Raw genomic sequence first — 26348 nt, forward strand, 5'->3', positions numbered from 1 at the left:
TTCCTTGAAAAAAATTCCATAAAAAAATTTTCGCAGCCGAACTTTGAACCTGGATATTTGTAGAGCGACTTAGAATTTAAGAAGCATTTAGCCAATGTGCTACCACGGATCTTTGTACATATTTACAGAGAACTACTAAAAAGACATCTCCATGCCGCTTCCTCAGCAGTACCAAGAATGGTTTGAAACAAAGGCGGGTGCCAAGTAAAATGGATCAATGCATCTATTGTTCTCTCCAAAATATACTCCAAAAAAGTAATGTTCTAAAATAATTTTCTGCTGCCGGGCTTTGAAACCAAAAATTTTAAGAGCAACTTAGATCTTAAAAACCATTTAGCCAATGGGTTCTAGAGGATTGTTTGCATCTATATACAGCATACTACTAAGAAATGCATCCCCAAACCACTTACTCGTCTTTACCAAGAACGGTTTGAAGCAAAGACAGGTCCCATGTAAAAGACTTGCACAATGTATATCTAATTCTCTCCGACATATACTGCAAAAAAAAAATGTTCCAAAATAAAATTTCCGCTGCCGAGCTTTGAACCCGGAAATCTGCAGAGGATCTTGGATCTCAAGATCATTTAGCCAATGTGCTACAGCTGATCTTTTGAATGTATATACAGCACGCAACTCATAAGGCATCTTCATGCTGCATCTTTGGCAATACCAAGAAGGGTTAGAAACAAAGGCGGGTCCTAAGTAAAGACTAGCACAATCCATATATTCCTTAAAAAAAAAATTCCATAATAAATTTTCCGCTGCCGAGCTTTGAACCCGAATATTTGTAAAGCAACTTAGAATTTAAGAAACATTTAACCAATGTGCTACTACGGATCTTTGTACATATTTACAGAGAACTACTAAAAAGACATCTCCATGCCGCTTCCTCGCAGTACCAAGAATGGATTGAAACAAAGGCGGGTGCCAAGTAAAATGGATCAATGCATCTATTGTTCTCTCCAAAATGTACTCCAAAAAAAGTAATGTTCTAAAATAATTTTTTGCTGCGGGGTTTGAAACCAAAAATTTTAAGAGCAATTCAGATCTTAAAAACCATTTAGCCAGTGGGTTCTAGAGGATTGTTTGCATCTATATACAGCATACTACTAAGAAATGCATCCCCAAACCGCTTCCTCGGCTTTACCAAGAACTGTTTGAAGCAAAGGCGGGTCCCATGTAAAAGACTGGCACAATGTATCTCTAGTTCTCTCCGACATACATTGCAAAAAAAAATGTTCCAAAATAAATTTTCCGCTGCCGGGTTTTGAACCCAGAAATCTGAGGAGGATCTTGGATCTCAAGATCATTTAGCCAATGTGCTACAACGGATCTTTTGAAAGTATATACAGCCGGCAACTCATAAGGCATCTTCATGCTGCATCTTTGGCAATACCAAGAAGGGTTTGAAACAAAGCCGGGTCCTAAGTAAAGACTAGCACAATCCATATATTCCTTGAAAAAAATTCCATAAAAAAATTTTTGCAGCCGAACTTTGAACCTGGATATTTGTAGAGCGACTTAGAATTTAAGAAGCATTTAGCCAATGTGCTACCACGGATCTTTGTACATATTTACAGAGAACTACTAAAAAGACATCTCCATGCCGCTTCCTCAGCAGTACCAAGAATGGTTTGAAACAAAGGCGGGTGCCAAGTAAAATGGATCAATGCATCTATTGTTCTCTCCAAAATATACTCCAAAAAAGTAATGTTCTAAAATAATTTTCTGCTGCCGGGCTTTGAAACCAAAAATTTTAAGAGCAACTTAGATCTTAAAAACCATTTAGCCAATGGGTTCTAGAGGATTGTTTGCATCTATATACAGCATACTACTAAGAAATGCATCCCCAAACCACTTACTCGTCTTTACCAAGAACGGTTTGAAGCAAAGACAGGTCCCATGTAAAAGACTTGCACAATATATATCTAATTCTCTCCGACATATACTGCAAAAAAAAATGTTCCAAAATAAAATTTCCGCTGCCGAGCTTTGAACCCGGAAATCTGGAGAGGATCTTGGATCTCAAGATCATTTAGCCAATGTGCTACACCTGATCTTTTGAATGTATATACAGCACGCAACTCATAAGGAATCTTCATGCTGCATCTTTGGCAATACCAAGAAGGGTTTGAAACAAAGGCGGGTCCTAAGTAAAGACTAGCACAATCCATATATTCCTTGAAAAAAATTCCATAATAAATTTTCCGCTGCCGAGCTTTGAACCCGGATATTTGTAGAGCAACTTAGAATTTAAGAAACATTTAACCAATGTGCTACTACGGATCTTTGTACATATTTACAGAGAACTACTAAAAAGACATCTCCATGCCGCTTCCTCAGCAGTACCAAGAATGGATTGAAACAAAGGCGGGTGCCAAGTAAAATGGATCAATGCATCTATTGTTCTCTCCAAAATGTACTCCAAAAAAAGTAATGTTTCAAAATAATTTTTTGCTGCGGGGTTTGAAACCAAAAATTTTAAGAGCAACTCAGATCTTAAAAACCATTTAGCCAGTGGGTTCTAGAGGATTGTTTGCATCTAATTACAGCATACTACTAAGAAATGCATCAACAAACCGCTTCCTCGGCTTTACCAAGAACTGTTTGAAGCAAAGGCGGGTCCAATGTAAAAGACTGGCACAATGTATCTCTATTTCTCTCTGACATACATTGCAAAAAAAAATGTTCCAAAATAAATTTTCCACTGCCGGGCTTTGAACCGGGAAATCTGAGGAGGATCTTGGATCCCAAGATCATTTAGCCAATGTGCTACAACAGATCTTTTGAATGTATATACAGCCCCAAGATCATTTAGCCAATGTGCTACAACAGATCTTTTGAATGTATATACAGCCGGCAACTCATAAGGCATCTTCATGCTGCATCTTTGGCAATACCAAGAAGGGTTTGAAACAAAGCCGGGTCCTAAGTAAAGACTAGCACAATACATATATTCCTTGAAAAAAATTCCATAATAAATTTTTCGCTGCTGAACTTTGAACCAGGATATTTGTAGAGCAACTTAGAATTTAAGAAGCATTTAGCCATTGTGCTACCACGGATCTTTGTACATATTTACAGAGAACTACTAAAAAGACATATCCATTCCGCTTCCTCAGCAGTACCAAGAATGGTTTGAAACAAAGGCGGGAGCCAAGTAAAATGGATCAATACATCTATTGTTCTCTCCGAAATATACTCCAAAAAAGTTAATGTTCTAAAATAATTTTCTGCTGCCGGGCTTTGAAACCAATAATTTTAAGAGCATCACAGATCTTAAAAACCATTTAGCTAGTGGGTTCTAGAGGATTGTTTGCATCTATATACAGGATACTACTAAGAAATGCATCCCCAAACCGCTTCCTCGGCTTTACCAAGAATTGTTTGAAGCAAAGGTGGGTCCCATGTAAAAGACTGGCACAATGTATCTCTAGTTCTCTCCGACATACATTGCAAAAAAAAAATGTTCCAAAATAAATTTTCCGCTGCCGGGTTTTGAACCCGGAAATCTGAGGAGGATCTTGGATCTCAAGATCATTTAGCCAATATGCTACAACAGATCTTTTGAAAGTATATACAGCCGGCAACTCATAAGGCATCTTCATGCTGCATCTTTGGCAATACCAAGAAGGGTTTGAAACAAAGCCGGGTCCTAAGTAAAGACTAGCACAATCCATATATTCCTTGAAAAAAATTCCATACTAAATTTTTCGCAGCCGAACTTTGAACCCGGATATTTGTAGAGCGACTTAGAAATTAAGAAGCATTTAGCCAATGTGCTACCTCCGATCTTTGGAAATATTTACAGAGAACTACTAAAAAGACATATCCATGCCGCTTCCTCAGCAGTACCAAGAATGGTTTGAAACAAAGGCGGGTGCCAAGTAAAATGGATCAATGCATCTATTGTTCTCTCCGAAATATACTCCAAAAAAAGTAATGTTCTAAAATAATTTTCTGCTGCCGGGCTTTGAAACCAAAAATTTTAAGAGCAACTTAGATCTTAAAAGCCATTTAGCCAATAGGTTCTAGAGGATTGTTTGCATCTATATACAGCATACTACTAAGAAATGCATCCCCAAACCGCTTACTCATCTTAACCAAGAACGCTTTGAAGCAAAGGCGGGTCCCATGTAAAAGACTTGCACAATGTATCTCTAGTTCTCTCCGATATATACTGCAAAAAAAATGTTCTAAAATAAAATTTCCGCTGCCGGGCTTTGACCCCGGAAATCTGAAGAGGATCTTGGATCTCAAGATCATTTAGCCAATGTGCTACAGCGGATATTTTGAATGTATATACAGCAGGCAACTCATAAGGAATCTTCATGCTGCATCTTTGGCAATACCAAGAAGGGTTTGAAACAAAGGCGGGTCCTAAGTAAAGACTAGCACAATCCATATATTCCTTGAAAAAAAATTCCATAATAAATTTTCCGCTGCCAAGCTATGAACCCGGATAGTTGTAGAGAAACTTAGAATTTAAGAAACATTTAGCTAATGTGCTTCTACGGATCTTTATACATATTTACAGAGAACTACTAAAAAGACATCTCCATGCCGCTTCCTCAGCAGTACCAAGAATGGTTTGAAAGAAAGGCGGGAGCCAAGTAAAATGGATCAATACATCTATTGTTCTCTCGGAAATATACTCCAAAAAAGTTAATGTTCTAAAATAATTTTCTGCTGCCGGGCTTTGAAACCAATAATTTTAAGAGCATCTCAGATCTTAAAAACCATTTAGCCAGTGGGTTCTAGAGGACTGTTTGCATCTATATACAGCATACTACTAAGAAATGCATCCCCAAACCGCTTCCTCGGCTTTACGAAGAACTGTTTGAAGCAAAGGCAGGTCCCATGTAAAAGACTGGCACAATATATCTCTAGTTCTCACCGACATACACTACAAAAAAAAAAGTTCCAAAATAAATTTTCTGCTGCCGAGCTTTGAACCCGGAAATCTGAGGAGGATCTTGGATCTAAAGATCATTTAGCCAATGTGCTACAACGGATCTTTTGAATGTATGTACAGCCGGCAACTCATAAGGCATCTTCATGCTGCATCTTTGGCAATATCAAGAAGGGTTTGAAACAAAGCCGGGTCCTAAGTAAAGACTAGCACAATCCATATATTCCTTGAAAAAAATTCCATAATAATTTTTTCGCTGCTGAACTTTGAACCAGGATATTTGTAGAGCAACTTAGAATTTAAGAAGCATTTAGCCATTGTGCTACCACGGATCTTTGTACATATTTACAGAGAACTACTAAAAAGACATCTCCATTCCGCTTCCTCAGCAGTACCAAGAATGGTTTGAAACAAAGGCGGGAGCCAAGTAAAATGGATCAATACATCTATTGTTCTCTCCGAAATATACTCCAAAAAAGTTAATGTTCTAAAATAATTTTCTGCTGCCGGGCTTTGAAACCAATAATTTTAAGAGCATCTCAGATCTTAAAAACCATTTAGCCAGTGGGTTCTAGAGGATTGTTTGCATCTATATACAGCATACTACTAAGAAATGCATCCCCAAACCGCTTCCTCGGCTTTACCAAGAACTGTTTGAAGCAAAGGCGGGTCCCATGTAAAAGACTGGCACAATGTATCTCTAGTTCTCTCCGACATACATTGCAAAAAAAAATGTTCCAAAATAAATTTTCCGCTGCCGGGTTTTGAACCCAGAAATCTGAGGAGGATCTTGGATCTCAAGATCATTTAGCCAATGTGCTACAACGGATCTTTTGAAAGTATATACAGCCGGCAACTCATAAGGCATCTTCATGCTGCATCTTTGGCAATACCAAGAAGGGTTTGAAACAAAGCCGGGTCCTAAGTAAAGACTAGCACAATCCATATATTCCTTGAAAAAAATTCCATAATAAATTTTTCGCAGCCGAACTTTGAACCCGAATATTTGTAGAGCGACTTAGAATTTAAGAAGCATTTAGCCAATGCGCTACCACCGATCTTTGTACATATTTACAGAGAACTACTAAAAAGACATATCCATGCCGCTTCCTCAGCAGTACCAAGAATGGTTTGAAACAAAGGCGGGTGCCAAGTAAAATGGATCAATGCATCTATTGTTCTCTCCGAAATATACTCCAAAAAAAGTAATGTTCTAAAATAATTTTCTGCTGCCGGGCTTTGAAACCAAAAATTTTAAGAGCAACTTAGATCTTAAAAGCCATTTAGCCAATGGGTTCTAGAGGATTGTTTGCATCTATATACAGCATACTACTAAGAAATGCATCACCAAACCGCTTACTCATCTTAACCAAGAACGGTTTGAAGCAAAGGCAGGTCCCATGTAAAAGACTTGCACAATGTATCTCTAGTTCTCTCCGACATATACTGCAAAAAAAAATGTTCTAAAATAAAATTTCCGCTGCCGGGCTTTGACCCCGGAAATCTGAGGAGGATCTTGGATCTCAAGATCATTTAGCCAATGTGCTACAGCGGATATTTTGAATGTATATACAGCAGGCAACTCATAAGGAATCTTCATGCTGCATCTTTGGCAATACCAAGAAGGGTTTGAAACAAAGGCGGGTCCTAAGTAAAGACTAGCACAATCCATATATTCCTTGAAAAAAAGTTCCATAATAAATTTTCCGCTGCCAAGCTATGAACCCGGATACTTGTAGAGCAACTTAGAATTTAAGAAACATTTAGCCAATGTGCTTCTACGGATCTTTATACATATTTATAGAGAACTACTAAAAAGACATCTCCATGCCGCTTCCTCAGCAGTACCAAGAATGTATTAAAACAAAGGCGGGTGCCAAGTAAAATGGATCAATGCATCTATTGTTCTCTCCAAAATGTACTCCAAAAAAAGTAATGTTCTAAAATAATTTTCTGCAGCCGGGCTTTAAAACCAAAAATTTTAAGAGCAACTCAGATCTTAAAAACCATTTAGCCAGTGGGTTCTAGAGGATTGTTTGCATCTATATACAGCATACTACTAAGAAATGCATCCCCAAATCGTTTCCTCGGCTTTACGAAGAACTGTTTGAAGCAAAGGCAGGTCCCATGTTAAAGACTGGCCCAATATATCTCTAGTTCTCACCGACATACACTGCAAAAAAAAATGTTCCAAAATAAATTTTCTGCTGCCGAGCTTTGAACCCAGAAATCCGAGGAGGATCTTGGATCTAAAGATCATTTAGCCAATGTGCTACAACGGATCTTTTGAATGTATGTACAGCCGGCAACTCATAAGGCATCTTCATGCTGCATCTTTGGCAATACCAAGAAGGGTTTGAAACAAAGCCGGGTCCTAAGTAAAGACTAGCACAATCCATATATTCCTTGAAAAAAATTCCATAATAAATTTTTCGCTGCTGAACTTTGAACCAGGATATTTGTAGAGCAACTTAGAATTTAAGAAGCATTTAGCCATTGTGCTACCATGGATCTTTGTACATATTTACAGAGAACTACTAAAAAGACATCTCCATGCCGCTTCCTCAGCAGTACCAAGAATGGTTTGAAACAAAGGCGGGAGCCAAGTAAAATGGATCAATACATCTATTGTTCTCTCCGAAATATACTCCAAAAAAGTTAATATTCTAAAATAATTTTCTGCTGCCGGGCTTTGAAACCAATAATTTTAAGAGCATCTCAGATCTTAAAAACCATTTAGCCAGTGGGTTCTAGAGGACTGTTTGCATCTATATACAGCATACTACTAAGAAATGCATCCCCAAACCGCTTCCTCGGCTTTACCAAGAACTGTTTGAAGCAAAGGCGGGTCCCATGTAAAAGACTGGCACAATGTATCTCTAGTTCTCTCCGACATACATTGCAAAAAAAAATGTTCCAAAATAAATTTTCCGCTGCCGGGTTTTGAACCCAGAAATCTGAGGAGGATCTTGGATCTCAAGATCATTTAGCCAATGTGCTACAACGGATCTTTTGAAAGTATATACAGCCGGCAACTCATAAGGCATCTTCATGCTGCATCTTTGGCAATACCAAGAAGGGTTTGAAACAAAGCCGGGTCCTAAGTAAAGACTAGCACAATCCATATATTCCTTGAAAAAAATTCCATAATAAATTTTTCGCAGCCGAACTTTGAACCCGAATATTTGTAGAGCGACTTAGAATTTAAGAAGCATTTAGCCAATGCGCTACCACCGATCTTTGTACATATTTACAGAGAACTACTAAAAAGACATATCCATGCCGCTTCCTCAGCAGTACCAAGAATGGTTTGAAACAAAGGCTGGTGCCAAGTAAAATGGATCAATGCATCTATTGTTCTCTCCGAAATATACTCCAAAAAAAGTAATGTTCTAAAATAATTTTCTGCTGCCGGGCTTTGAAACCAAAAATTTTAAGAGCAACTTAGATCTTAAAAGCCATTTAGCCAATGGGTTCTAGAGGATTGTTTGCATCTATATACAGCATACTACTAAGAAATGCATCACCAAACCGCTTACTCATCTTAACCAAGAACGGTTTGAAGCAAAGGCAGGTCCCATGTAAAAGACTTGCACAATGTATCTCTAGTTCTCTCCGACATATACTGCAAAAAAAATGTTCTAAAATAAAATTTCCGCTGCCGGGCTTTGACCCCGGAAATCTGAGGAGGATCTTGGATCTCAAGATCATTTAGCCAATGTGCTACAGCGGATATTTTGAATGTATATACAGCAGGCAACTCATAAGGAATCTTCATGCTGCATCTTTGGCAATACCAAGAAGGGTTTGAAACAAAGGCGGGTCCTAAGTAAAGACTAGCACAATCCATATATTCCTTGAAAAAAAGTTCCATAATAAATTTTCCGCTGCCAAGCTATGAACCCGGATACTTGTAGAGCAACTTAGAATTTAAGAAACATTTAGCCAATGTGCTTCTACGGATCTTTATACATATTTATAGAGAACTACTAAAAAGACATCTCCATGCCGCTTCCTCAGCAGTACCAAGAATGTATTAAAACAAAGGCGGGTGCCAAGTAAAATGGATCAATGCATCTATTGTTCTCTCCAAAATGTACTCCAAAAAAAGTAATGTTCTAAAATAATTTTCTGCAGCCGGGCTTTAAAACCAAAAATTTTAAGAGCAACTCAGATCTTAAAAACCATTTAGCCAGTGGGTTCTAGAGGATTGTTTGCATCTATATATAGCATACTACTAAGAAATGCATCCCCAAATCGTTTCCTCGGCTTTACGAAGAACTGTTTGAAGCAAAGGCAGGTCCCATTTTAAAGACTGGCACAATATATCTCTAGTTCTCACCGACATACACTGCAAAAAAAAATGTTCCAAAATAAATTTTCTGCTGCCGAGCTTTGAACCCAGAAATCTGAGGAGGATCTTGGATCTAAAGATCATTTAGCCAATGTGCTACAACGGATCTTTTGAATGTATGTACAGCCGGCAACTCATAAGGCATCTTCATGCTGCATCTTTGGCAATACCAAGAAGGGTTTGAAACAAAGCCGGGTCCTAAGTAAAGACTAGCACAATCCATATATTCCTTGAAAAAAATTCCATAATAAATTTTTCGCTGCTGAACTTTGAACCAGGATATTTGTAGAGCAACTTAGAATTTAAGAAGCATTTAGCCATTGTGCTACCATGGATCTTTGTACATATTTACAGAGAACTACTAAAAAGACATCTCCATGCCGCTTCCTCAGCAGTACCAAGAATGGTTTGAAACAAAGGCGGGAGCCAAGTAAAATGGATCAATACATCTATTGTTCTCTCCGAAATATACTCCAAAAAAGTTAATATTCTAAAATAATTTTCTGCTGCCGGGCTTTGAAACCAATAATTTTAAGAGCATCTCAGATCTTAAAAACCATTTAGCCAGTGGGTTCTAGAGGATTGTTTGCATCTATATACAGCATACTACTAAGAAATGCATCCCCAAACCGCTTCCTCGGCTTTACCAAGAACTGTTTGAAGCAAAGGCGGGTCCCATGTAAAAGACTGGCACAATGTATCTCTAGTTCTCTCCGACATACCCTGCAAAAAAAAAATGTTCCAAAATAAATTTTCCGCTGCCGGGTTTTGAACCCAGAAATCTGAGGAGGATCTTGGATCTCAAGATCATTTAGCCAATGTGCTACAACGGATCTTTTGAATGTATATACAGCCGGCAACTCATAAGGCATCTTCATGCTGCATCTTTGGCAATACCAAGAAGGGTTTGAAACAAAGCCGGGTCCTAAGTAAAGACTAGCACAATCCATATATTCCTTGAAAAAAAATTCCATAATAAATTTTCCGCTGCCGAGCTTTGAACCCGGATATTTGTAAAGCAACTTAGAATTTAAGAAACATTTAACCAATGTGCTACTACGGATCTTTGTACATATTTACAGAGAACTACTAAAAAGACATCTCCATGCCGCTTCCTCAGCAGTACCAAGAATGGATTGAAACAAAGTCGGGTGCCAAGTAAAATGGATCAATGCATCTATTGTTCTCTCCAAAATGTACTCCAAAAAAAGTAATGTTCTAAAATAATTTTTTGCTGCGGGGTTTGAAACCAAAAATTTTAAGAGCAACTCAGATCTTAAAAACCAATTAGCCAGTGGGTTCTAGAGGATTGTTTGCATCTATATACAGCATACTACTAAGAAATGCATCCCCAAACCACTTCCTCGGCTTTACCAAGAACTGTTTGAAGCAAAGGCGGGTCCCATGTAAAAGACTGGCACAATGTATCTCTATTTCTCTCCGACATACATTGCAAAAAAAAAAATGTTCCAAAATAAATTTTCCGCTGCCAGGCTTTGAACCAAGAAATCTGAGGAGGATCTTGGATCCCAAGATCATTTAGCCAATGTGCTACAACAGATCTTTTGAATGTATATACAGCCGGCAACTCATAAGGCATCTTCATGCTGCATCTTTGGCAATACCAAGAAGGGTTTGAAACAAAGCCGGGTCCTAAGTAAAGACTAGCACAATCCATATATTCCTTGAAAAAAATTCCATAAAAAAACTTTCGCAGCCGAACTTTGAACCTGGATATTTGTAGAGCGACTTAGAATTTAAAAAGCATTTAGCCAATGTGCTACCACGGATCTTTGTACATATTTACAGAGAACTACTAAAAAGACATCTCCATGCCGCTTCCTCAGCAGTACCAAGAATGGTTTGAAACAAAGGCGGGTGCCAAGTAAAATGGATCAATGCATCTATTGTTCTCTCCGAAATATACTCCAAAAAAAGTAATGTTCTAAAATAATTTTCTGCTGCCGGGCTTTTAAACCAAAAATTTTAAGAGCAACTTAGATCTTAAAAACCATTTAGCCAATGGGTTCTAGAGGATTGTTTGCATCTATATACAGCATGCTACTAATAAATACATCCCCAAATCGCTTCCTCGGCTTTACCAAGAATTGTTTAAAGCAAAGGCAGGTCCCATGTAAAAGACTGGCAGAATGTATCTCTAGTTCTCTCCGACATACACTGCAAAAAAAATGTTCCAAAATAAATTTTCCGCTACCGGGCTTTGAACCCAAAAATCTGAGGAGGATCTTGGATCTCAAGATCATTTAGCCAATGTGCTACAACGGATCTTTTGAATGTATGTACAGCCGGCAACTCATAAGGCATCTTCATGCTGCATCTTTGGCAATACCAAGAAGGGTTTGAAACAAAGCCGGGTCCTAAGTAAAGACTAGCACAATCCATATATTCCTTGAAAAGAATTCCATAATAAATATTTCGCTGCTGAACTTTGAACCCGGATATTTGTAGAGCAACTTAGAATTTAAGAAGCATTTAGCCAATGTGCTACCACGGATCTTTGTACATATTTACAGAGAACTACTAAAAAGACATCTCCATGCCGCTTCCTCAGCAGTACCAAGAATGGTTTGAAACAAAGGCGGGTGCCAAGTAAAATGGATCAATGCATCTATTGTTTTCTCCGAAATATACTCCAAAAAAAGTAATGTTATAAAATAATTTTCTGCTGCTGGGCTTTGAAACCAAAAATTTTAAGAGCAACTTAGATCTTAAAAACCATTTAGCCAATGGGTTCTACTGGATTGTTTGCATCTATATACAGCATACTACTAAGAAATGCATCCCCAAACTGCTTCCTCGGCTTTACCAAGAACTGTTTGAAGCAAAGGCGGGTCCCATGTAAAAGACTGGCACAATGTATCTCTAGTTCTCTCCGACATACATTGCAAAAAAAAAATGTTCCAAAATAAATTTTCCGCTGCCGGGTTTTGAACCCGGAAATCTGAGGAGGATCTTGGATCTCAAGATCATTTAGCCAATGTGCTACAACAGATCTTGAGAAAGTATATACAGCCGGCAACTCATAAGGCATCTTCATGCTGCATCTTTAGCAATACCAAAAAGGGTTTGAAACAAAGCCGGGTCCTAAGTAAAGACTAGCACAATCCATATATTCCTTGAAAAAAATTCCATAATAAATTTTTCGCAGCCAACTTTGAACCCGGATATTTGTAGAGCGACTTAGAATTTAAGAAGCATTTAGCCAATGTGCTACCACCGATCTTTGTACATATTTACAGAGAACTACTAAAAAGACATATCCATGCCGCTTCCTCAGCAGTACCAAGAATGGTTTGAAACAAAGGCGGGTGCCAAGTAAAATGGATCAATGCATCTATTGTTCTCTCCGAAATATACTCCAAAAAAGTAATGTTCTAAAATAATTTTCTGCTGCCGGGCTTTGAAACCAAAAATTTTAAGAGCAACTTAGATCTTAAAAGCCATTTAGCCAATGGGTTCTAGAGGATTGTTTGCATCTCTATACAGCATACTACTAAGAAATGCATCCCCAAACCGCTTACTCATCTTTACCAAGAACGGTTTGAAGCAAAGGCGGGTCCCATGTAAAAGACTTGCACAATGTATCTCTAGTTCTCTCCGACATATACTGCAAAAAAAATGTTCCAAAATAATATTTCCGCTGCCGGGCTTTGACCCCGGAAATCTAAAGAGGATCTTGGATCTCAAGATCATTTATCCAATGTGCTACAACAGATATTTTGAATGTATATACAGCAGGCAACTCATAAAGAATCTTCATGCTGCATCTTTGGCAATACCAAGAAGGGTTTGAAACAAAGGCGGGTCCTAAGTAAAGACTAGCACAATCCATATATTCCTTGAAAAAAAATTCCATAATAAATTTTCCTCTGCCAAGCTATGAACCCGGATACTTGTAGAGCAACTTAGAATTTAAGAAACATTTAGCCAATGTGTTTCTACGGATCTTTGTACATATTTACAGAGAACTACTAAAAAGACATCTCCATGCCGCTTCCTCAGCAGTACCAAGAATGGATTAAAACAAAGGCGGGTGCCAAGTAAAATGGATCAATGCATCTATTGTTCTCTCCAAAATGTACTCCAAAAAAAGTAATGTTCTAAAATAATTTTATGCAGCCGGGCTTTGAAACCAAAAATTTTAAGAGCAACTCAGATCTTAAAAACCATTTAGCCAGTGGGTTCTAGAGGATTGTTTGCATCTATATACAGCATACTACTAAGAAATGCATCCCCAAATCGTTTCCTCGGCTTTACAAAGAACTGTTTGAAGCAAAGGCAGGTCCCATGTAAAAGACTGGCACAATATATCTCTAGTTCTCACCGACACACACTGCAAAAAAAATGTTCCAAAATAAATTTTCTGCTGCCGAGCTTTGAACCCGGAAATCTGAGGAGGATCTTGGATCTAAAGATCACTTAGCCAATGTGCTACAACGGATCTTTTGAATGTATGTACAGCCGGCAACTCATAAGGCATCTTCATGCTGCATCTTTGGCAATACCAAGAAGGGTTTGAAACAAAGACGGGTCCTAAGTAAAGACTAGCACAATCCATATATTCCTTGAAAAAAATTCCATAATAAATTTTTCGCTGCTGAACTTTGAACCCGGATATTTGTAGAGCAACTTAGAATTTAAGAAGCATTTAGCCAATGTGCTACCACGGATCTTTGTACATATTTACAGAGAACTACTAAAAAGACATCTCCATGCCGCTTCCTCAGCAGTACCAAGAATGGTTTGAAACAAAGGCGGGTGCCAAGTAAAATGGATCAATGCATCTATTGTTTTCTCCGAAATATACTCCAAAAAAAGTAATGTTCTAAAATAATTTTCTGCTGCTGGGCTTTGAAACCAATAATTTTAAGAGCAACTTAGATCTTAAAAACCATTTAGCCAATGGGTTCTACTGGATTGTTTGCATCTATATACAGCATACTACTAAGAAATGCATCCCCAAACTGCTTCCTCGGCTTTACCAAGAACTGTTTGAAGCAAAGGCGGGTCCCATGTAAAAGACTGGCACAATGTATCTCTAGTTCTCTCCGACATACATTGCAAAAAAAAAATGTTCCAAAATAAATTTTCCGCTGCCGGGTTTTGAACCCGGAAATCTGAGGAGGATCTTGGATCTCAAGATCATTTAGCCAATGTGCTACAACAGATCTTGAGAAAATATATACAGCCGGCAACTCATAAGGCATCTTCATGCTGCATCTTTAGCAATACCAAGAAGGGTTTGAAACAAAGCCGGGTCCTAAGTAAAGACTAGCACAATCCATATATTCCTTGAAAAAAATTCCATAATAAATTTTTCGCAGCCAACTTTGAACCCGGATATTTGTAGAGCGACTTAGAATTTAAGAAGCATTTAGCCAATGTGCTACCACCGATCTTTGTACATATTTACAGAGAACTGCTAAAAAGACATATCCATGCCGCTTCCTCAGCAGTACCAAGAATGGTTTGAAACAAAGGCGGGTGCCAAGTAAAATGGATCAATGCATCTATTGTTCTCTCCGAAATATACTCCAAAAAAGTAATGTTCTGAAATAATTTTCTGCTGCCGGGCTTTGGAACCAAAAATTTTAAGAGCAACTTAGATCTTAAAAGCCATTTAGCCAATGGGTTCTAGAGGATTGTTTGCATCTCTATACAGCATACTACTAAGAAATGCATCCCCAAACCGCTTACTCATCTTTACCAAGAACGGTTTGAAGCAAAGGCGGGTCCCATGTAAAAGACTTGCACAATGTATCTCTAGTTCTCTCCGACATATACTGCAAAAAAAATGTTCCAAAATAATATTTCCGCTGCCGGGCTTTGACCCCGGAAATCTAAAGAGGATCTTGGATCTCAAGATCATTTATCCAATGTGCTACAACAGATATTTTGAATGTATATACAGCAGGCAACTCATAAAGAATCTTCATGCTGCATCTTTGGCAATACCAAGAAGGGTTTGAAACAAAGGCGGGCCCTAAGTAAAGACTAGCACAATCCATATATTCCTTGAAAAAAAATTCCATAATAAATTTTCCGCTGCCAAGCTATGAACCCGGATACTTGTAGAGCAACTTAGAATTTAAGAAACATTTAGCCAATGTGCTTCTACGGATCTTTGTACATATTTACAGAGAACTACTAAAAAGACATCTCCATGCCGCTTCCTCAGCAGTACCAAGAATGGATTAAAACAAAGGCGGGTGCCAAGTAAAATGGATCAATGCATCTATTGTTCTCTCCAAAATGTACTCCAAAAAAAGTAATGTTCTAAAATAATTTTATGCAGCCGGGCTTTGAAACCAAAAATTTTAAGAGCAACTCAGATCTTAAAAACCATTTAGCCAGTGGGTTCTAGAGGATTGTTTGCATCTATATACAGCATACTACTAAGAAATGCATCCCCAAATCGTTTCCTCGGCTTTACAAAGAACTGTTTGAAGCAAAGGCAGGTCCCATGTAAAAGACTGGCACAATATATCTCTAGTTCTCACCGACACACACTGCAAAAAAAATGTTCCAAAATAAATTTTCTGCTGCCGAGCTTTGAACCCGGAAATCTGAGGAGGATCTTGGATCTAAAGATCACTTAGCCAATGTGCTACAACGGATCTTTTGAATGTATGTACAGCCGGCAACTCATAAGGCATCTTCATGCTGCATCTTTGGCAATACCAAGAAGGGTTTGAAACAAAGACGGGTCCTAAGTAAAGACTAGCACAATCCATATATTCCTTGAAAAAAATTCCATAATAAATTTTTCGCTGCTGAACTTTGAACCAGGATATTTGTAGAGCAACTTAGAATTTAAGAAGCATTTAGCCATTGTGCTACCACGGATCTTTGTACATATTTACAGAGAACTACTAAAAAGACATCTCCATGCCGCTTCCTCAGCAGTACCAAGAATGGTTTGAAACAAAGGCGGGAGCCAAGTAAAATGGATCAATACATCTATTGTTCTCTCCGAAATATACTCCAAAAAAGTTAATGTTCTAAAATAATTTTCTGCTGCCGGGCTTTGAAACCAATAATTTTAAGAGCATCTCAGATCTTAAAAATCATTTAGCCAGTGGGTTCTAGAGGATTGTTTGCATCTATATACAGCATACTACTAAGAAATGCATCCCCAAACCGCTTCCTCGGCTTTACCAAGAACTGTTTGAAGCAAAGGCGGGTCCCATGTAAAAGACTGGCACAATGTATCTCTAGTTCTCTCCGACATACACTGCAAAAGAAAAATGTTCCAAAATAAATATTCCGCTGCCGGGTTTTGAACCCAGAAATCTGAGGAGGATCTTGGATCTCAAGATCATTTAGCCAATGTGCTACAACGGATCTTTTGAAAGTATATACAGCCGGCAACTCATAAGGCATCTTCATGCTGCATCTTTGGCAATACCAAGAAGGGTTTGAAACAAAGCCGGGTCCTAAGTAAAGACTAGCACAATCCATATATTCCTTGAAAAAAATTCCATAATAAATTTTTCGCAGCCGAACTTTGAACCCGGATATTTGTAGAGCGACTTAGAATTTAAGAAGCATTTAGCCAATGTGCTACCACCGATCTTTGTACATATTTACAGAGAACTGCTAAAAAGACATATCCATGCCGCTTTCTCAGCAGTACCAAGAATGGTTTGAAACAAAGGTGGGTGCCAAGTAAAATGGATCAAAGCATCTATTGTTCTCTCCGAAATATACTCCAAAAAAAGTAATGTTCTAAAATAATTTTCAGCTGCCGGGCTTTGAAACCAAAAATTTTAAGAGCAACTTAGATCTTAAAAGCCATTTAGCCAATGGGTTCTAGAGAATTGTTTGCATCTATATACAGCATACTACTAAGAAATGCATCCCCAAACCGCTTACTCATCTTTACCAAGAACGGTTTGAAGCAAAGGCGGGTCCCATGTAAAAGACTTGCACAATGTATCTCTAGTTCTCTCCGACATATACTGCAAAAAAAAATGTTCCAAAATAAAATTTCCGCTGCCGGGCTTTGACCCCGGAAATCTGAAGAGGATCTTGGATCTCAAGATCATTTAGCCAATGTGCTACAGCGGATATTTTGAATATATATACAGCAGGCAACTCATAAGGAATCTTCATGCTGCATCTTTGGCAATACCAAGAAGGCTTTGAAACAAAGGCGGGTCCTAAGTAAAGACTAGCACAATCCATATATTCCTTGAAAAAAAATTCCATAATAAATTTTCCGCTGCCAAGCTTTGAACCTGGATACTCGTAGAGCAACTTAGAATTTAAGGAACATTTAGCCAATGTGCTTCTACGGATCTTTGTACATATTTATAGAGAACTACTAAAAAGACATCTCCATTCCGATTCCTCAGCAGTACCAAGAATGGTTTGAAACAAAGGCGGGTGCCAAGTAAAATTGATCAATGCATCTATTGTTCTCTCCAAAATATACTCCAGAAAAAGTAATGTTCTAAAATAATTTTCTGCAGCCGGGCTTTGAAACCAAAAATTTTAAGAGCAACTCAGATCTTAAAAACCATTTAGCCAGTGGGTTCTAGAGGATTGTTTGCATCTATATACAGCATACTACTAAGAAATGCATCCCCAAATCGCTTTCGCGGCTTTACCAAGAACTGTTTGAAGCAAAGGCGGGTCCCATGGAAAAGACTGGCACAATGTATCTCTAGTTCTCTCCGACATACACTGTTAAAAAAAAATGTTCCAAAATAAATTTTCCGCTGCCGGGCTTTTAACCCGGAAATCTGAGGAGGATCTTGGATCTCAAGATCATTTAGCCAATGTGCTACAGCGGATCTTTTGAATGTATATACAGCCGGCAACTCATAAGGCATCTTCATGTTGCATCTTTGGCAATACAAAGAAGGGTTTGAAACAAAGCCGGGTCCTAAGTAAAGACTAGCACAATCCATATATTCCTTGAAAAAAATTCCATATTAAATTTTTCGCTGCTAAACTTTGAACCCGGATATTTGTAGAGCAACTTAGAATTTAAGAAGAATTTAGCCAATGTGCTACCACGGATCTTTGTACATATCTACAGAGAACTACTAAAAAGACATCTCCATTCCGATTCCTCAGCAGTACCAAGAATGGTTTGAAACAAAGGCGGGTGCCAAGTAAAATGGATCAATGCATCTATTGTTCTCTCCAAAATATACTCCAGAAAAAGTAATGTTCTAAAATAATTTTCTGCAGCCGGGCTTTGAAACCAAAAATTTTAAGAGCAACTCAGATCTTAAAAACCATTTAGCCAGTGGGTTCTAGAGGATTGTTTGCATCTATATACATCATACTACTAAGAAATGCATCCCCAAATCGCTTCCGCAGCTTTACCAAGAACTGTTTGAAGCAAAGGCGGGTCCCATGGAAAAGACTGGCACAATGTATCTCTAGTTCTCTCCGACATACACTGTTAAAAAAAATGTTCCAAAATAAATTTTCCGCTGCCGGGCTTTTAACCCGGAAATCTGAGGAGGATCTTGGATCTCAAGATCATTTAGCCAATGTGCTACAGCGGATCTTTTGAATGTATATACAGCCGGCAACTCATAAGGCATCTTCATGTTGCATCTTTGGCAATACAAAGAAGGGTTTGAAACAAAGCCGGGTCCTAAGTAAAGACTAGCACAATCCATATATTCCCTGAAAAAAATTCCATATTAAATTTTTCGCTGCTGAACTTTGAACCCGTATATTTGTAGAGCAACTTAGAATTTAAGAAGAATTTAGCCAATGTGCTACCAAGGATCTTTGTACATATCTACAGAGAACTACTAAAAAGACATCTCCATGCCGTTTCCTCAGCAGTACCAAGAATGGTTTGAAACTAAGGCAGGTGCCAAGTAAAATGGATTAATGCATCTATTGTTCTCTCCGAAATATACTCCAAAAAAAGTAATGTTCTAAAATAATTTTCTGCTGCCGGGCTTTGAAACCAAAAATTTTAAGAGCAACTTAGATCTTAAAAACCATTTAGCCAATGGGTTCTAGAGGATTGTTTGCATCTATGTACAACATACTACTAAGAAATGCATCCCCAAACCGCTTCCTCGGCTTTACCAAGAACGGTTTGAAGCAAAGGCGGGTCCCATGTAAAAGACTGGCACAATGTATCTCTAGTTCTCTCCGACATATACTGCAAAAAAAAATGTTCCAAAAGAAAATTTCCACTGTCGGGCTTTGAACCCGAGAATCTGCGGAGGATCTTGGATCGCAAGGTCATTTAGCCAATGTGCTATAGCAGATCTTTTGAAAGTATATACAGCAGGCAACTCATAAGGAATCTTCATGCTACATCTTTGGCAATACCAAGAAGGGTTTGAAACAAAGCCGGGTCCTAAGTAAAGACTAGCACAATCCATATATTCCTTGAAAAAAAGTTCCATAATAAATTTTCCGCTGCCGAGCTTTGAACCCGGATATTTGTAGAGCAACTTAGAATTTAAGAAACATTTAGCCAATGTGCTTCTACGGATCTTTGTACATATTAATAGAGAACTACTAAAAAGACATCTCCATGCCGCTTCCTCAGCAGTACCAAGAATGGTTTGAAACAAAGGCGGGTGCCAAGTAAAATGGATCAATGCATCTATTGTTCTCTCCGAAATATACTCCAAAAAAAGTAATGTTCTAAAATAATTTTCTGCTGCCGGGCTTTGAAACCAAAAATTTTAAGAGCAACTTAGATCTTAAAAACCATTTAGTCAATGGGTTCTAGAAGAACATTTGCATCTATATACAGCATACTGCTAAGAAATGAATCCCCAAACCGCTTCCTCGGCTTTACCAAGAGCTGTTTGAAGCAAAGGCGGGTCCCATGTAAAAGACTGACACAAAGTATCTCTAGTTCTCTCCGACATACACTGCAAAAAAAAATGTTCCAAAATAAATTTTCCGCTGCCGGGCTTTGAACCCAAAAATCTGAGGAGGATCTTGGATCTCAAGATCATTTAGCCAATGTGCTACAGCGGATCTTTTGGATGTATATACAGCAGACAACTCATAAGGCATCTTCATGCTGCATCTTTGGCAATACCAAGAAGGTTTTGAAACAAAGGCGGGTCCTAAGTAAAGACTAGCACAATCCATATATTCCTTGAAAACAAATTCCATAATAAATTTTCCGCTGCCGAGCTTTGAACCAGAAGTTGTCTCTGGCTTTGACAAGACTTACCAGGATTTAACTTCTTACCTTGGGGCTTGGTATACATCGGATAAGACTCCTCCCTTCAAGCCTCACGAGACATGCATCTCGTCACAAAGTATGCTTCCCCTCTCTCTTCCCTTCAGTACTCAGTAAAAAAATAAAAGAGAAAAGAAAAGAAGGAAAAAAGAAGAAGAAGAGGATATAGGTAATAAAGAAGTTAGCCAAGGGGTGTGCGTAAACCCGTGCATCTTTCGGAACTCATGGAAACCTGTCCGCAAGAAAAGAGCAAAGGATTGATAAAAAAAATAAAATGATACCCTAGAAAATTAGGGAGAAATTAATCCTTTCAAAGTGAGAAAAGAGAGACGAAAGGGAGCATATGAAGGAGGTCTTGGGCGATAAGAGGTTGAAGGAGTCAAAAGTTCAGATGATCGATACTCCCTTGGTCAGACCGCACCTTTTTACTAATCTGATGTAGAAAGACAACGAGGGGGAGACTGAAGGTTCTCTAAGGCTGTGGAGTTCAGAGTAGGGAGTGTTGATCCTAATCATGAGCAGAGTACAAAAAGTAGTTCTTGATTTGATGTGATGAAGAGTGCAAAGGAGATGTTCCCAAGAATTTGTGAGTTTCCGTTTTCAAACCTTTTCTTTGTTCTTGAGTTTTTGTCTGTTCTTGCTTGAGGACAAGCAAAGATTCAAGCCCAGGGGAATTGATGTGTCTATATTTTATAGGATTTTAACTATAGTTTTTACACTTGTTTTGAGTCGTTTGTTAGGTCCATGTGTGCTTTTAGAGTCCTTTTAGTCTTTTGTGAGTCTTTACAGATTCTAGGTGATTTTGGAAGGAATCTGAGCGTTTTGGGGATGAAAATATGCATCTGGAGCTTATTGAAGACTGATCGGGCTAGCAAGAAGATGGAGTGAGAACAGAAAAATGTTCTGGATCGACTAATCCTCGCTCGAGATCGACCAGTCCCGTCCCAGAAGCAACTTTTCATTTTATGTTTTAAACCGACTTTTAGGGTTTTATTTAACTATTTAAGCAAGAGCCTCGACCTCTGAAAAGAAAAGTTTTATTCTACGCAGCCTTTGAGCACTTGTAAGCTTTGGGAGAAGATCTCTTATCCTTTCTAAACCTTTGGAGAAGAATTCTGAACCCTTTTATTTGCAATTCAAACATGTTTTCTTCATATTTGATTTGTGATTGTTGTTGTTCGATGTCTGAGTAGTCTCTCTGTTGGGTTACAGGTTTCAAAAAGGGGTTTTATGATTCTCTGAGTTAGGTTGTTAGATTTGGGATTGATATATTGTGTTCTTCATCTTTTGTTGTTCTTATTGCTTAAACTAGATTAGCTACCTAGTTTATGATCTTAGGTTAAATTCATCTAGGCATCAAAAGTGTTGTTGAATTGCTTGAAAAGAACATAGGTGAGCAAGGTGATCCTTAGCCAACGACAGTTGAAGTTGAGGCACCTTGTGAACATAATCAAACTTGAACTTATTGCTTGCTAGGATTGTTTAGATTCAAACGACGGTTTAGAGTTTTATCAATTCCTTGCATAGATAATTAATGTTGCGACAGTAGGTTAGTTTTACATTCAAAATTTGAGTTCAAGAACGGTGTCTAATGCTTTCCCAAATTGTCATCTAAATTTAGAGATCGTAATTCCTAACTGATTCCCTAAGCCCAATACCTTCTCTTGATTTTACAAACTCTTATTTAATTTCTGTCTTCCATCGGTTACTTGAAAAACAATCTTTCTTATTACTTTAGCTATACTTGATCTATATAGTTTCATAGTGCATCGCTTGGTCTCTTTGGATTCGACCCTAAAGTGCTACGACGACACCACTAGATCGTGGTTGAGTGTGCTTTGGGTTATTAATTGACCTTTGATCAATTTGGCGCCGTTGCCGGGGACAAAAACATTGCCTTTGAAATTTTAGATTCACGTTTAGTCTACGGTACTTTATTTTAGTTACTAACGAGTTCTTGCAACCTTATTTCTTTGTTTCAGGTGTATGCATACAAGGAGCAGCAAAAAAACTGATTTGCGTATACTAGGAAACAAGGAGTTAGCACAGCTTGAACGCGAAAACCGGAGAGCAAGAGCCCAGGCCAATCCTATTGCTGACGGAGAAAATACATGGGCTAATCCACCCAACCCTCAGCTGGGTATCGTCCAACAACAGCAGAGGCAGAACCAGCAAGAGCAAGCTATACTGAATCAACCAGCAAAACCGCCACTTTGAGGGATGAAGATACTCAAAATAGGTTGTTTGCGAATCGATCTGCGATTCAACCACCCGCTCCTGCAAGGCAAGACTATGAGATTAAGCATAGTCTAATCAATCTGGTTCATAACCGTGTGTTCCACGGGTTGCCATCGGAGAGTCCTCTAGATCACATTGAGGCTTTTGAAAGACTGACTAGTACGACGAGGTCCAATGGTGTACCCTACGACTACCTAATACTGACTCTGTTCCAGTTCTCCTTGGCGGATAAGGCGCTTAGATGGCTGAACCTACTGGATGCTGGATCGCTCACCACTTGGGCACAATGTAGAGCAGCTTTCTTGAACCACTTCTACACTAAGTCGCGCTCAGCAAAACTGCAAAGCAAGATAACTACATTCTCTCAAGGAGGCATGGAATCATTTTGTGAAGCATGGGAAAGGTTCAAGGAGTATCTTAGAGACTGCCCTCACAACGGATACACCCAAGAAAACCTGATGAACATCTTCTATGGGGGCATTGAACAGAAGTACCAGATGGCGCTAGACACAGCAAGCATAGGAGATTTCTCCACCAACACCGAAAACGAGGCCAATGCACTAATAGAAAATCTTGCAGAAAGCAATAGCAATCATGGCACAGACTATGATCGTACGGTTCAGGTCAATGCTGTCAAGACTGATGCTATTAAGGATCTAACAGCCAAGGTGAATCTCCTATTGAAAAGGGATCACCAAAGTGTTAATTTGTGCGAGGAACAGGCTGGGGGATTTGCAGATTTCGGAGCTGAGACATACCAAGAGGGTACGGAGGAGTTGAACTATATAGGAGGACAGGGAAATTTTCAGAATCGAGGCTTTAACCAGAACTTTCGGAATCACCTTAACCTGTCCTATGGAAGCAACAATGTTGAGAACCCTCAGGATCAGGTCTACCCACCGCGACCTCAGCAGAGCAATTTTGCACAGCGCTTCCAGAACAAGAGAACAGGCTTTGGAGGATCGAATTTTCAGCAGAAACCTCAAGTCAACAACTTCTCAAAAGGTTATCAAGCAACTGCACCGCAGGCCATAGCCCCGAAAGAGAGCAAATTGGAACAGATGATGCATGCTTTGATGGAGAATCAAAAGAAAAACGCCAATGAGGTGAATGTCAAGATCGACAGCATGTATTCTGAGTTGAATGGGAGAATAGAGTCATTGAACTCTCACATGAGAGTGTTGGAAAACCAAGTAGCACAATCTGCAGCGAGAGTCAAGGCGCCTCCCGGAACACTTCCAGAGAAAAACGAGGCTAATCCAAAAGAATTCGTGAATGTCGTCACCCTTTGAAGCAGCAGGGAGCTTTCGGAACCACTGCAAAAGGAAGGGATTGACCGATCCAATAACAAGATTGGTCAATCCAAAACTCAGAATCAAGAAGACAACCCTGATGAATTTCCTAACCAAGCTTCTGATGATATTGAGATCCCTGATTCAGCCATTACTGGAAGAGAGCAGCCCTGCAGATAGTGATGTTAATATGGGCGGACCCGGCCCGTTTAAGCCCTTACCCTTTTAGCAGAAACAGTTTTATACCCATTTAAATCTGAACCCGTTTGAACCCAAATCCGTTTAAACCAGTCAAACTTACACTAACCCGTGAAGCCTGTTTAAACAATTTTTTCTTTTAATACGTTTCTAAAATCTCTTACCTTGTTTTATTAAAAAAAAAATTCTTTCCTTATCTCATTGATTCTTTGTAATCTTTTTTAGTCAAATTCACAATATATTTGGTATTGACATTTATCTTTAATTAATTGATTAAATTGATTTTGTTAATAATTAATTAGATTAACAAAGAGTAAACTAAAAACCCTAGTGATTGGCTGGAGCTTGCTTGTAAACTTTACACCGTCGATCACCTTCTTTTTTTCTTCACCAGCCACCGGCATCACCAACCAACTCACTTTCACACAGCCTCCTCATTGTATCCCTACGGTGGCTATGTGCCAAACTTTAAGAATCAAAACGGCGATAATGGAGGAAGAGACAAAGAGGCTTGGAGGCGGAAGCAGAGAGTTGGTGAGTTTATTAGAGGAGAAGGCATTGAAGTTCAGAGGCAGATTCAGCGCGATTCGGAGAAGATAGTTGTTTTGAAAACCCTAATCATAAACAACAGCGTTTTGATAAAATAAAGTTATAATTTCTTTTAATGGACTACCCGTTTAGTTTTGATTAAGCCCGTTACACCCATGGGTTTAAACGGGTCTACCCATTTAGACCCTGTTTAATTTTATAGTGTAATTAAATGGGTCACGGGCTTAAATTTTTATACTGGACCCGTTTAGGCCCGCAGGCACATAGCCCATATTAACATCACTACCTACAGACCACAACAACCTTATGCGCCCAAACTACCTTTCCCTACGCGTCACAAGTCCAAGATACATGATCGAGAATATGAGAAACTGAAATCAGTGGTAGGGGAGCTCCAGGTCAGACTAACTTTCATCGAAGCAGTAAGGATGGTCCCATCTCTCAAGAAGTACATGAAGGAGATCCTCGCCGATAAGCTCAGTTTGGAGAAAGGAGTGATGTACCTCACGCAAGAATGCAGTTCAATGCTCCAAAATCGAATGCCAGAAAAATGTGGAGACCCAGGACCGTTTACTCTACCCTGCACAATAGGAGATCTCAAGTTCAATAAATGCCTCTGCGATTTAGGAGCAAGTGTGAGCCTGATGCCACTCAGCGTTGTAACGCGACTTGGTATGTATACCTTCAAACCAACCCAAGTCATCCTAGTCCTTGCTGATCGCTCTACCTGACGTCCAGAAGGGGTGTTGGAAAACCTACCGGTGCAGATTGGGAACTGCTACATACCCACTGACTTCATTGTTTTGAAACTTGATGAGGAATCCCAAAAACCCATTCTACTTGGAAGATCCTTCTTGGCCACGGCTGAAGCAATGATAAAAGTCCGAGAAGGAAAGATTGATTTGCACATGGATGAGTTGGTTTTGAGATTCAACCTGGAGAAAGTAGCTAAGAAACCCACAATCATGGTCAAACCTTCTGGGTTGACACAATAGGGGAAATAGCTGACGAGATCTAAGACGAAGTGTGTACAAGTGATCATCTGGCCGTCACATTGACAAAAAAGGAACCAGAGCTGGGATATCTGTCTGAGGAGACTGAGAAAATGGCAAGGACACTCGATGCTACAGCAGTTCTGGAACATGAAGTCCTATTCGTCAACCTGCAAACTGGACCGAGTGATCCAGAAACTGGACTGACTGATCCAGCTCCTCCTGTGGAAACAACCGATAAAAGCGATGGATTGACCATTCTAAGCGATAGATCAACCGATCCTGAGACCTGCTCTGGGACCAAGGCGAATCAGGAGGACTGGAGCGAACTCAAGGCTCCAAAGTTGGACTTAAAACCACTACATGAAGGGCTAAGGTACGCTTATCTTGGACCTAACTCCACATATCCTGTTATTATCAATTCTAACCTGAACAATGTTGAGACCGCACTCTTACTCTGCGAGTTAAGAAAATATAGAAAGGCTTTAGGCTATTCCTTAGATGACATTTCAGGTATATCACCGGAGTTATGCTCACATCGGATTCACCTTGAAGACCCGTCTAAGTCGTCCATTGAACACCAAAGGAGGCTAAATCCAAACCT

The 26348-nt window shown here is 39.0% G+C and overlaps 1 protein-coding gene and 1 non-coding gene across 2 annotated transcripts; one reads left to right on the top strand and one right to left on the bottom strand.

Annotated features, from left to right (window-relative positions):
- Positions 1-23048: 23048 nt before the first annotated feature.
- On the bottom strand, positions 23049-23154 carry LOC147924222 (small nucleolar RNA R71). Its single transcript, XR_015587943.1, has one exon. It is a non-coding gene; the product is annotated as a small nucleolar RNA R71 (small nucleolar RNA).
- A 1538-nt stretch (positions 23155-24692) lies between these two features.
- LOC147924223 (uncharacterized) lies at positions 24693-25747 on the top strand. Its single transcript, XM_087496670.1, has 3 exons — positions 24693-24737; positions 25004-25424; positions 25491-25747. The coding sequence occupies exons 1-3, from the start codon at positions 24693-24695 to the stop codon at positions 25745-25747; spliced, it is 723 nt and encodes a 240-aa protein (XP_087352796.1).
- Positions 25748-26348: the final 601 nt, after the last annotated feature.

Source organism: Camelina sativa, chromosome 17 (assembly GCF_030686135.1).
Source record: "Camelina sativa cultivar CO46 ecotype springtype chromosome 17, ASM3068613v1".
NCBI lineage: Eukaryota > Viridiplantae > Streptophyta > Magnoliopsida > Brassicales > Brassicaceae > Camelina > Camelina sativa.

Bases quoted from the DNA above. Each gene is read 5' to 3' on its own strand.
- LOC147924223 (XM_087496670.1), top strand. From the start codon at position 24,693: ATGGAGGAAGAGACAAAGAGGCTTGGAGGCGGAAGCAGAGAGTTG. The intron at 24,738-25,003 runs GTGAGTTTATTA...GGACCCGTTTAG, and splicing joins GAGGCGGAAGCAGAGAGTTG to GCCCGCAGGCACATAGCCCA. The intron at 25,425-25,490 runs GTATGTATACCT...CCTGACGTCCAG, and splicing joins CAGCGTTGTAACGCGACTTG to AAGGGGTGTTGGAAAACCTA.